Source organism: Hemiscyllium ocellatum, chromosome 15 (genome assembly GCF_020745735.1).
Source record: "Hemiscyllium ocellatum isolate sHemOce1 chromosome 15, sHemOce1.pat.X.cur, whole genome shotgun sequence".
Lineage (NCBI taxonomy): Eukaryota > Metazoa > Chordata > Chondrichthyes > Orectolobiformes > Hemiscylliidae > Hemiscyllium > Hemiscyllium ocellatum.
The window spans coordinates 62,283,114-62,296,312 of record NC_083415.1 but is presented as its reverse complement, the minus strand read 5'-3'; the positions used below and the strand labels follow the sequence as shown (position 1 = coordinate 62,296,312).

Here is a 13,199-nt window from a genome sequence, read left to right as displayed (position 1 = left end):
TCAGTTCTGAGGGAGTGCCGCACTGTCAGAGGGTCAGTTCTGAGGGAGTGCTGCAATGTCAGAACGTCATTGCTGAGGGAGTGCCACACTGTCGGGGGTGGGGGGGGGGGTCCGTGCTGAGGGAGTGCTGCACTGTCAACGGGTTGGTGTTGAGGGAGTGCCGCACTGTCGGAGGGTCAGTGCTGAGGGAGTGCTGCACAGTCGGAGGGTCAATGCTGAGGGAGTGCAGCACTGTCGGAGGGTCAGTGCTGAGGGAGTGCCGCACTGTCGGAGGGTCAGTGCTGAGGGAGTGCCGCACTGTCGGAGGGTCAGTGCTGAGGGAGTGCCGCACTGTCAGAGGGAGAGTTCTGAGGGAGGTTTGCACTGTCAGAGGGTCAGTGCTGGGTGTGTGCCACACTGTCAGAGGGTCACTCCTAGGGAGTGCCACACTGTCAGAGGGCCAGTGCTGTGGGAGTGCCGCACTGTCAGAGGGTCAGTGCTGGGGGTGTGCCACACTGTCAGAGGGTCAGTGCTGAGGGAGTGCCGCACTGTCAAGAGGGTCAGTGCTGGGGGTGTGCCACACTGTCAGAGGGTCAGTGCTTTGGGAGTGCCGCACTGTCAGAAGGTCAGTGCTGAGGGAGTGCTGCACTGTTAGAGTTGCTACATATGACGTCACAGCTGACATCTATGCTAGCATGTTTGGAGCATCAGATGGGCAGATCTGGAGTTTACAGTTTCTGATGACATGACAGTAATCATTACAATTCAGACTAACTCCAGCCAATTTCAAATCCCCTTGTTGTGGATGGTTAATGTTCCTAAAGTTTCCAGTCTCACCATTTCATCCTCACACTCATTGTCTTCAGTTGCTTCACCCTGTTCGAGTTCCTCACATTCCCCATCGTCACCCAGAGGTTCCTCTGTCAGCGTCTCTGCAGTTTCTGAGGCAGAGTCTGCGTGAGAGAGCTCAGGCCTCACCTCATCGGCCTTCTTCCTCGACTCTGTGGGAACAACCGGGAACAGGAACTTTTAATCTCAAAAATAGGACAGAACTAAAATGAACAAGATCCATTCATATCCCCAGGATCCTCCAGAGTGTTTCAGAGGTGATAGAATCCTTGCTGCTTTCCAGAGAAACAACAGCAACTCCGTCGTACAGAGGAAAATCTCACAAGTTGAGTGACCAGTAACAGATCACTCCCTGACTCTATAAGGTGTAGGACAGAATTAGACCATTCGGTGAGTCGGTGTGGACTTGTTGGGCTGAAGGGCCTGTTTCCACACTGTAAGTAATCTAATCTAATCTAATCAAATCTACACTTCCTCTCAGTGAAATCAGAGCTGGTCCAATAATCTTCAACTCCACTTGTATAAGACTCTGGTGAGGCCTCATCTGGAGTATTGTGTGCAGTTTTGGTCGCCATACTATAGGAAGGATGTGGAAGCTTTAGAACGAGTGCAGAGGAGGTTTACCAGGATGTTGCCTGGAATGGTAGGAAGATCTTATGAGGAAAGGCTGAGGCACTTGGGGCTGTTCTCATTGGAGAAGAGAAGGTTTAGGGGAGATCTGATAGAAGTGTATAAGATGATTAGGGGTTTAGATAGGGTAGATACTAAGAACCTTTTACCGCTAATGGAGTCAGGTGTTACTAGGGGACATAGCTTTAAATTAAGGGGTGGTAGGTATAGGACAGATGTTAGGGGTAGATTCTTCACACAGCGGGTTGTGAGTTCATGGAATGCCCTGCCCGTATCAGTGGTGAACTCTCCTCCTTTATGTTCATTTAAGCGGGCATTGGATAGGCATTTGGAAGTTATTGGGCTAGTATAGGTTAGGTAGGACTCGGTCGGCGCAACATCGAGGGCCGAAGGGCCTGTACTGCGCTGTATCCTTCTATGTTCTATGTTCTATGTTCTATCCTCCATTTGCCTACAACCCTGAAATTCCCTCAGAAATCTGACTATCTCAGCCTTGAATATCCTTAATGATGCAGCCCTCTGTGGTAGAGAATTGCACAGACTCTCAGGTTCTTGAGGAGTAAGGGGATAAAGGCTAACAGGGAGAAGACAGGAGAATGAGGTTGAGAAACATATCAGCCATGATCAGACACAAAGGGCTGAATGGCCTCATTTTGCTCCTATAGTTATGGTCTTGTGGTTGCTCTGGTTGTGATCTGTTTCCCAGTTTCCTTTCTTGCTGTCCAGCCACTGCCAACCCCATATTGCAAGGATATTGCCACAATTTTATCCTACTTTTAAGAACTGAAGAAACAGGAGGCCATTCGGCCCCCTTGAGTCCTCCCCACCCCTTGATAAGATTAGGACTGACCTGGCCCGGGTCTCAATTCATCTTTAGTACCAGCTTAACATAACCCTCAACTCCCCGATGTTTCAGACATCTATCCACCACCGCCTCCTCAAACACTTTCACTGAACTAACCTCCACAACTCTCTGGGCTAGATAATCCTAGACAACTTCAGATTGTCTCCAACAAAGTGCAGAAAGTTTTAACTTGTTTAAACAGACGTTTCACAAAGCCCATTTAAAGAATTTGAGAACGGATCTCACCGTGAGGAGAAATTGTTCAGCTTAAAGCTGATTAAGATTGAAACTCACAGCTTGTTAAAATACTTGCTTTTCCTTCCAGTTCTTAGAGATTTGCTGCTTTACTGAAAGTTATTTACAACAAAGCGAGGATTGGGGAAAGAATTTTTGCTTTACTTAACCTGTCTTCTCACATACTTCCCGTTGCCTCTCTCCTGTCCCGGGACTCCCTCCCTTTAGGGTACCAGGAGGTGGTGATGAAAAGGCTGCCAGGCTGATTAACAGTCCAGGCCCCTGCACCTTGAACTTTACCTCCATCACCATTCAGAGTTTATACCAGAAGTTAAACTGGGAATTTCCAGTTTGGAGGTGAGGGAAGTGCTGACTGCGTCAGGTGCCCTCAGTGACAGAGCAATAACAATGAACAAGAGCACTTCATGAAATGATGCAGGGGCCTCTCATTTCTGACCAGCAAGCATTTCTAAACAGCTGGGAGTGTCCCAGAATATCGGGTGATGTGACACCAGGCAGAGTGCTATAAAGAGAACAGGCTTAAGAAGTGATGTGGGTTTTATTTGCTTTAGACAGAATCCTTTTATGGCCTTTGATAGTTTCCACTGAATCTACCTTCACAACTCTATGTGAGAATTCATAAACTTCACCGTCAGACGTGGTCTTTCAGTTTTTAAGATGAATTGGGACATTTTCAGACAGGTTCCAACTTTGTGGAGCCGATTAAAGCTAACGAAGCAGAGCCCTAACACTTCCACATTGCCTTGAAATGAGAGAGCAGCTTATAGATCCAGACCCAGAGATGGGGCGTGAATTTCAGTTGTACCAAACCCTGCCTTAACCAACACCCTGTTTCCCACAGCAACAGTCGCTGTCCACATCAATCCTGGGCTGGGTTCGTTGCCAGGTCATGAAGGTGGAAGCTCAGAAACACTGGGTCAGGATTGTATTTGTTCTAAAATAAAACAAAGAACTGTGGATTTTGGAAATCTGAATCAGATTCTGAATCTGCAGGTCTGTGGAGAGAGAAACTGTCAGAATGTTTCGGGTCCGGTCTGCTTTGTCTTCAGAACAGCGCTGAGTGTGCGCGGGGATTCTTGTTGGTTGTTTCAGTATCTGCTGTACCCACCTGTGTGACCCACTTTCTCCCTGGATATCTCCTCCAACCTTCCCAGCAGCGAGTCGATGTTGGATTTAATCTGGGTGAGTTCTAGTTTAATCCGCTGGAGTTCGTTGGATTTTACTGTGAAGACAGAGAGGGGCAAAGTGACCCAGAGTTCCTGTGGAGATACCTACCAAAAGGAGTCTTTAAACTCCCAGCTGAAGAATTTGTTTTTCTGACTCTGTTTTCGAAAGTATTGCTGACTCTACAGTTGAAAAAAGTCTCTCTTTGCCCCCACCCTCTGTATGTAGTGAAGGGAAAGGCAGGATGTTTGGAGGGGATTTGGGGAAAAGCCTGGTCACCCAGGGGGCTGGTCTGGGAGGGGGAGTTGAGGCAGGAGACCTCACAACCTTTAAAAATGACTTGGATGAGCACTTGAAGTGTCATAACATGGACCCATTGTGCGAAAGGGAAACTGTGTAGGCAGTGTATTTTTGGTGGTACAGACGTGATGAGCGAAAGGGCCTATTGGTACCAGATGATCCAATTGTTTCTCCTGCAATTTTAGAGGCATCTTTTTGACTGGGCTTTATTAAATTCTTCACCCTAACCTCTGTTCCCACCCCTTCATATTCTCCCTGGCCTATACTCGCTGGCCCCATTCCACCCCGAGCCCCATTCCCCCATCAATAAATGGTGAGATATCTCAGAAGGATCTCCTCACCCTAGTTCAAGGCTCTTCAGGTGGATAAAGGTTTGACAGGATCCCTCCTCTGCTACTCCCAAGCCAATAAGAAAAGCGAATTGACCTTCATCGCCTGATTGAACAATTGCTGATGTTCAGTTAAACTGCCTTTTCACAATATCTATTTAACCAAACATGACCAGAAAGATCTAGCTGATTTTATTTATGAGGAATATCCTTGCACTTTTCCTTGAATAAGACTGTCACATTTTCCACTGTCTAAATTTCTGGCACATTTAAAGAAGATTGGAAGGTGATGGCAGAGCCTTGGATTGCCTTTAGCGACCTGAAACGTAGGCCGGTCTTTCCAATATGTTCTTCCTATTCATTGGTATCTCATCCCTTGCCTCTACTCTCCCCACTTCAGCCGATAGGTTGTCAGCAATACCTTCCTTAGTGAAAGGTAACATCGCCACAGTCCCAGAGAACCATGGGCTACTCTTTCATGAGGGAGAGACAATTGGGGGTGGTTTAACCTGAGGGTCACCACAGGGGAAGAGAGGAGAGTCCTTCATCGTAACTTCAGCTGGTGAGGGAATTGAACCCACACTGTTGGTGTCACGCCAACAAACCAGCTGTCCAGCCAACTGAGCTAAGGAACTCCAAGCATTCCAGCATCTCTGAAGTTTATATTGTCCTTTCCCCTCTAATACGCTCCAGCTCACCTCTTACTCTCCACTTACTATCCACAGGCACCTACAAGATTGTTGAGGTGCCCCACATCATTCCCTCACTTTCACCTCATTTCCCTCCTCACTCACCCCTCCCCCCCCCCCCCCCCCCCCTCCCCACTTCTGGATGAGAATATGTTTCGTGGAGTATTCGAGGCAGTCCCTTTAAGACCAGGCTGGGGAGAGATGAGATATTGAGGGTGGGGGAGACTCCAGTGGAGCACAAACACCAGCATTAGCTTGTCGGACCGAACGGCCTCATCTGGCGGAACTCACGTTTTAACTTTGTGGCGTTTTTCGTGGTGGCTGTGGAACGTGCCATTAACTTCAGGGGGATCCCAGACTTCCCTCTGCGTAGCACGGGGACAATCACCCGGGGTCGCTTAACTGGTATTGCCCGGGGGATCAGCGCTGGCCGGCTGGAGTATTCATGCATTCTAGAGGGAAGAGAGCAACTGGAGAGTTAGAGGGATCAGAAAACAGCACGCAGCGTCTGACACACTGCCCACGGTGTGTACCTAGAAATCTGCCAAGTATACAACAAATAGTGAAGGAAGGGAACAGGATGACATGGTCATGGAGGACATGAACAATTATTGGGGTGGGGAATATAGAGTTGAAGTTAAAATCAGATCAAACATGATCTTCTGGAGTAGCAGAGCAGGGCTTGAAGGGGCCATATGGGCTGATCTTGTTACTTGTTTGTGAGGACTGGTTGGAGAAACAGGGCAATTTCACACAGGGAAATGTTAAAGACTTTTCTCAATAAAAAAGATAATCGAGACGAGATGGTGCAATCTTAAAGGGTTACAGGAACACAGAAAGAGAGAAAGAGAGAGAGAGAGAGAGAGGGTGTATACACAAAGCACGACTGGACACGTTGATAAAACACAGGATCATGTCGTAAACACTACACCAAATCTTTATGCAGTGGTTGAGCCCCGGTTGCAGTGTCGTGTTCGGTGCTGGGTTGGACACGCTGAAGGTCATGGAGACTGTGCCAGGCTGATTTCCCAGGTGGCACCAGAGCTGTGGGTCTGTCATGAAATGGAAAAGCTGGAGAAATGGGGACTGTCCTCCTCCCAGCCTCAGACTGTATCGGGGTGCTCACATTTATGAAGAGGTTTGAAAAATCGGATGAGGAGAGACAGTGTCTACTGTCAGGCAGGTCAGTTAGGGACACAGACTTGTGGGGCGGTGGGGTGGGGGGGACGGGGGCGTCGTATGTCAGTACAGCCAATTGGCAGCTTCAGTGAACCTGCCCAAGCCAAATGTGCCGCTCGAATGAAAACCATCCTTTTCGTCTGTTTCATTTCACATAAACTGCGAGGCCATTGAGATCACTTTAGCCCAGACATCAGGTTCATTCTCCCACCTTTGCTCTGCAAACAAAAAGAAAGGAGTTTGTGTCTGTATCTGTATGTCTGCGTTTATGTGAGAGTGTGTAAGTGCATGTTAGAATGTGAATGTGTCTATATTTGTGTGTGTGTGCATATGTGTGCGAGTGAGTGTGTGTGTGCCAGTGAGGACATCTGTTTGTGCGTGTTTGAGTGGGAGTGTGTGTTTGAGTGGGGGGGGGTTTGAGTGGGGGGGGTGTTTGAGTGGGGGATGTGTGTTTAAGTGGGGGGTGTGTGTTTGAGTGGGGGGGTGTTTGAGTGGGGGGGTGTTTGAGTGGGGAGGGTGTGTTTGAGTGGGGAGGGTGTGTTTGAGTGGGGGGTGTGTTTGAGTGGGGGGGTGTGTTTGAGTGGGGGGGTGTGTTTGAGTGGGGGTGTGTTTGAGTGGGAGTGTGTGTTTGCGTGGGGGTGTGTTTGCGTGGGGGTGTGTTTGCGTGGGGGTGTGTTTGCGTGGGGGTGTGTGTTTGAGTGGGGGTGTGTGTTTGAGTGGGGGTGTGTGTTTGAGTGGGGGCGGGTGTTTGAGTGGGGGCGGGTGTTTGAGTGGGGGGGTGTGTTTGAGTGGGGGTGTGTGTGCTTGACCAGGAAGGTGATGAAGTGTATGCAAGTGTGCACACTGGGTGACTGTAATAGGTCAGGATTTTGACATTCCCATTCCCCAATCTGGAATGACCCAGGTTCTCTGTTCTGGCCCTTCTCCCAGATCCCTTCCAGAATAAATAGCTTCTCTCAAACTCTGAACGTATCCTTCAAACATCCGCTTGGGTCCGTTCTCCCTTTGAATCAGAAAAGCTACGGTGGGTGGAGGGAGGGAGAGGTAATCAGCTCAGCTGGTGGGTGAACAGCTAACACAGAACAGGCTACACTGTCCTCAAAAATCAGCATCTTCGCCCATCAGGCAATTTACTGTTCATGGAACTGTAAGACTGATGCAGAAAAGATGAAGTAAATGGAGCAGCATTGAAGAAAAACTGCCAACAGGGATTTTCCTCAGATGCATTTAGAAAGATCTGGAATTTATTACATGCAATCCCTCACATTCATTAAATGGAAACAGATACAAATACAAACACCCTCAGATGGCCTTTTCATATCGTGTCTGATGATTTCATATTCACTTTTGCAAAATGCTGAAAATAATTATCTTGATGTTATCCTGGAAGCTACGTCAAATGAGGTCAACGTGTTTGACATTCAGCTAGCTATTTCTCAACATGATGGATGCCAATAACCTTCCAGAACATTCCATAGAAAGGAAATGGAGGGAAACACAGGAGAATAAATTGCCTTGGAAATGAACAACATAGCCAGTTCCCAACCTGGAATTCCTGTAATCCCACATGAGTCAACGTCACATGGAATAACAAGTGCGAATGTCTGACCTTTAGCTCTAAATAGAGGATGAAAGCAGTTTCATGGACAGTATGGAGGCTGAGTCCTGACCTAGAGATCCAACAACATTCAAGAAGCACAACACCATCTAGGAGAAAGCAGCCCAGTCTATTGGCACCATATCCATGATCATCTTCTCCCTCCACCACCGATGCTCAGAAGCAACAATGTGCACAAGCACAGTGGCCCAGTGGTTAGCACTGCTGCCTCACAGCGCCAGGGACTTGGGTTCCATTCCAGTCGTGGGCAGACTATCTGTGTGGAGTTTGCACATTCTCCCCATGTCTGCGTGGGTTTCCTCTGGGTGCTCCGGTCTCCTCCCACAAAGATGGTGCTGTCCCATGCATTTGCTGCCCTTGCCCTTCTACATGGAGGTGGTTGTGAGTTTGGAAGGTGCTGTCTAATGAGCCTTGGTGAATTTCTGTAGTGCATCCTGTAGGTTAGGTTAGATTCCCTACAGTATGGAAACAGGCCTTTCAGCCCATCAAGTTCACAGCGAACCCTCCGAAAAGCAACCCACCCAGATCCATTTCCCTACCCTACATTTCCCTCTGACTAATGCACCTAACACTATGGGCAATTTAGCATGGCCAATTTACCTGGCCAGCACATCTTTGTGAGACCTCACACTTATCTATATTAAACTCCATTCGCCATTTCTCGGCCCACTTCCCCAGCTGATCAAGGTCCTGCTGCAATTTCTGAAAACCTTCCTCATTGTCCACAATGCCACCTATTTTAGTGTCATCTGCAAACTTACTAATCATGCTCTGTACATTCTCATCCAAATCATTCATACTGCTGACAAACAGCAATGGGCTCAGCACCGAATCCTGAGACACTCCACTAGTCACAGGCCTCCAGAACATCAAGCATCCTTCCACTGTTATCCTCTGCTTCCTACCATCAAGCCAATTGTGTATCCAATTTTCCAGCATGCCCTGGACTCCATGTGATCTAACCTTCCAGAGCAGCCTACCATGTGGAACCTTATCAAAGGCCTTACTGAAATCCATATAGACTACATCTACTGCCCTGCCCTCATCAACCTTCCTGGTCACTTCATCAAAGAACTCTAACAAATTTGTGAGGCATGATCTCCCATGCACAAAGCCATGCTGACTATTCCTAATTAAACCCTGTCTTTCCGAATGCATGTAAATCTTACCTCAGGATCTTCTCAAGTAACTTATCTACCACAGATGTTAAACGTACTGGTCTATTTTTGTGATTAGATTCCCTACAGCGTGGAAACAGGCCATTTGGCCCAACAAGTCCGTACTGACCCTCTGAAGAGTCACCCACCCAGACATATTTCCCTCTGACTAATGCACCTAACATTATGGGCATTATAGAACAGCTAATCCACCCTAACCTGCACATCTTTGGACTGTGGGAGAAAATTGGAGCATCTGGAGGAAATCCACACAGACACAGGGAGAACATGCAAACTCCACGCAGGTAGTTGTCTGAGGCTAGAATCAAACCTGGGTCCCTGGCACTGTGAGGTAGCAGTGCTAACCATTGAGCTACTGTGCTGCGCCTGTAGAAGACCATCAAAGACACTAAGATAGAAGAGGATGAAATAATGGTCTCCTTTGATGTAACGGCCCTGTTTACATTAATCAACATTAACCTGGCCAAGGAAACACTGACTACACTATTAGAAGACCCAAAGACACATACACCAAACACCACCAACTTCATCAACAAGGACGGTATCATCAAGCTAGTGGACCTATGCCTTACCACCCACTTCACCTTCAACAACGAAACTTACAGACAAACCAATGGAACACCCATGGGATCTCTGATATCAGGGTTCTTAGCAGAGGCAAGAGCTGAAAATGTGTTGCTGGAAAAGCGCAGCAGGTCAGGTAGCATCCAAGGAACAGGAAATTCGACGTTTCAGGCATAAGCCCTTCATCAGGAATGCCCGAAACGTCAAATTTCCTGTTCCTTGGATGCTGCCTGACCTGCTGCACTTTTCCAGCAACATTTTCAGCTCTGATCTCCAGCATCTGCAGACCTCACTCTCTCCTTCTCAGCAGAGGCAGTAATGCAGAGACTTGAGCAAACAGCTCTGCCAACTGTCCAACCCAAACTCTGGGTCTGCCACATGGATGACACCTTTGTCATCACTAAATAAATTAGAGGAAACCTTCAAGACCATCAATTATACCCTTACCGACATAAGATTAACTGAAAAGGAGGAAAACATTTACAAACTGCCATTCCTAGATGTGAGCGAACAGCCAATTGGGAACTTCAAACCAGGGTCTATAGAAAAACAACACATGCAGACCAAATATTGAACTACAGAAGTGATCATCCCAACACCCACAAACGAAGCTGCATTAGAACATTATTTCAACGAGCCACCACATACTTCAGCACAGAGGATTTACACAGAGCAGAGGAAAATCATCTATACCGTGTATTCAAAAAGAACGGGTACCCAATGAACACAGTCCACCGATTTCTCAGCAACAAACCCATACAAACAGACAAAACACATCCAGAAACCCTAGCCACTCTATCCTACATCAAAGAAATGACTGCCAGACTACTCAGACCCCTTGGCATCATGGTAGCCCACAAACGTACCAACACGCTAGAACAGCGGTTTGAAATGAACTTGAAAGACCCTCTACAGACAAGCAAAACTAATGTCATTTCCAAAATACCGTGCAAGGACTGTAACAAACACTACATTGGACAAACAGGCAGAAAACTAGCCACCAGGATACATGAACATCAACTAGCCACAAAAAGACATGACCCTCTCTCACTAGTATCCTCACATACGGATGAAGAAGGACACCACTTCAACTGGGACAATATATCCATCCTAGGACAAGCCAAACAAGACACTCATGGGAATTTCTAGAAGCATAGAGTTCTGGTTGGAATGCTATCAACAAACACATCAAGTTAGGCCCCATCTACCACCCCCTGAGAGAAAGAACAGGAAATGACATCACTGCAAGAAATGACATCACCAACCCAAAGAAACCCAAACATATAAATAGAAAGCCAGAATAATCAGCAGTGCTTCATCTGGAGACCCCCTGAAGATTTTACCTGGCAGGGTGACGAAACATCTGGAAATGAACCTTCCAGCTCAGCGAGCAGGCCTATATCCTGTATCCCCTATATACCTGTAGAAATTCCCTTGACCCCAGCTACCTGTACTTGAGCCATGCTTCCTTCTTTTTTTCTGACCAGAACTTTGATATCTCTTGTCATCCAGGCTTCCCTATTCCTGCCAACCTTGCCTTTTACCCTCACATGAACATATTGACCTTGAACTCGAGTCGTTTCACTTTTAAAGGCCTCCCACTTGCCAAAGGTCCCTTTGCCAGTAAACAAACTACTCCAACCCCTGCAAGCTCCTGTCTAATTCCACCAAAGTAGATCTTGCCCCAAAGTAGAACTTGAGCCTGTGGACCAGTTTGGTCCCTCTCCATAAATACTGACTCAGCCAGTGATACCCAGGTCCCTTGAGCTGGGGTTGCAGGTTGCAAGCAGGGATGGGCACTGTGATTCCAGTGGTTTTGGGGGGCGGCGGGGGGGGAAACTTTGTCACTGCAGACAGCAGACCAGTATGGAACAGGAGAGGTACTGACCTTTGGGAAGCGAGTGACAAAGCTGAGTAACCCTGGGCACAGTATTGTGAGCTATGTCCCCGAACTGATTCCTAACGGCTTGGTACAACTAGTTGCCCTCTGAGGTGCTGCAGTGAAGAGTCAACACCACTAGAATGGAGTCACATACGAGATAGAGACAGCAGGTTTCCTTTATCTGAATCTCACTGTCAACCAACTGGATTGGAATCATCCTGACAGTGACTATTCCATGGGGTGACTGGGTTGGAGTTGAGATTGGCAGTCTCCATTTTAAATATGGACCTGTGAACTTTTACAAGTTATCAGGGCAATTGTTTTTTTTAATCCCGTGGTGATTGAACCCGGCGGAGGATCGAGGGGAATTGAATGACTATTTGGATAGAAATCACATGCAGAGAAAATGATGCTGGTTTGAAGAGCCAGGGGCAGGCACAGAACTCCCTCAACACCAGAACCCAATCTGTGACTGAGGGATGAACGTCTTCCTCTGTTGACCAGATTCAGATTGCACTCAGTTGCCTTTCAACAGGAACTAAACTGCAACTCGCTCATGAAATACAAGGAAGGGCAGAGACATTTCCCGACCTGACAGCAGCTCCAAACCAGAGAAGAGGAGAATTAAAACAAACCAGACATTACCTCTCATAAAAGTCGTCTCTGAAGTAATCATAATCAAAATCGTAACTTGAGCTTTGGAATTAGAGGAAAGAAAAGAAATTAACAATATTTACTGGAAAATGAGGATATAAACGACTTTGCCAAATCTATGCCTTAGCAAAGGATAAAAAGGAAACTTTTCCATCATTGCTTATATCAGATAGATTTGTGATAAGAATCTATCAGCCTTGGGGACATAGCTGAGTGAATCCCAAAATCCCAAATAAAGCCCCTCCAGGCTCTTACTCACTGTGTCCTAGCCAAAAGGTCCAGGAGGTGGTTTTACCAGTAATTAAACGGAGAATTCATGATCAGTGAAAGACCCCACCTCTCCACCTCCCCCTGCCACCCACAAGGAGAAACACGTAACTACATTCCCAACTGGGATACCATGGCAACCTGTCTACTGGGAGGTGGGGGGGGGGGGGCGGGGTAGGGAGTGGTGGCTGGAGGAATGAGGTTGGTGGGAAGTTGATTGGGGACATTGAAGGGGAATGGGGAGGGGGGCTGTGGACAAGAGGGTGTCGGCTAGCAGAAGCTCTGATTACCACCATCAGACCAAAGCTCAGCTGTGGGGCGGGGGGGGGAAGAGGGGTTGAAGAGGGTGGTGTCTGCAAGCCACACCTGACACCCCCCTCCCCAAGCCCCATACCTCTCTCCACAATACCCACCCTGTGAAAAGGGGAATAATCCACTTGACCCCTCAGTATTGGATGGCCCCTGAAGTGTCAGCCTCAACTGGCAGATGTTAGGGTGAGAGTTTTTGGATAAGGGGCAACTAAAGAAGGAATTACTTCTCTCAAAGGGTCGTGAATCTGCAGAATTCACCCCCCTGAGTGGCACTGAGTAAATTTAACGAGGAGTTTAATCAACTTTTAATGAGTTACAGGTTGAAGGATTATAGAGAGGGGGCAGGAGCTGAGATCAGCCATGATCGTACTGAATGCCAGAGCAGGCTCAAGGGGCTGAATGGCTGCCTCCTGTTCCGAGCCCTTCTGCTTGGAAGTGGCCGGACTCTGATTGGGCAGCAGCCTCAGGTAACCTCAGTGTCGAGGACTGTGATAGGCTGAGAAGCT

The 13,199-nt window shown here is 47.6% G+C and overlaps 1 protein-coding gene across 1 annotated transcript in view; it reads right to left on the bottom strand.

Annotated features, from left to right (window-relative positions):
* raly (RALY heterogeneous nuclear ribonucleoprotein) overlaps positions 1–13,199 on the bottom strand; it is a 129,185-nt gene that overhangs the window by 27,572 nt on the left and 88,414 nt on the right. The window contains exons 4-7 of the mRNA XM_060836171.1: positions 12,106–12,156; positions 5,331–5,491; positions 3,666–3,779; positions 817–980 (exon numbers count right to left, since the gene is read on the bottom strand). Of these exons, the coding sequence (XP_060692154.1) occupies positions 817–980; positions 3,666–3,779; positions 5,331–5,491; positions 12,106–12,156 (490 nt within the window). The remainder of the gene's footprint in view (positions 1–816; positions 981–3,665; positions 3,780–5,330; positions 5,492–12,105; positions 12,157–13,199) is intronic.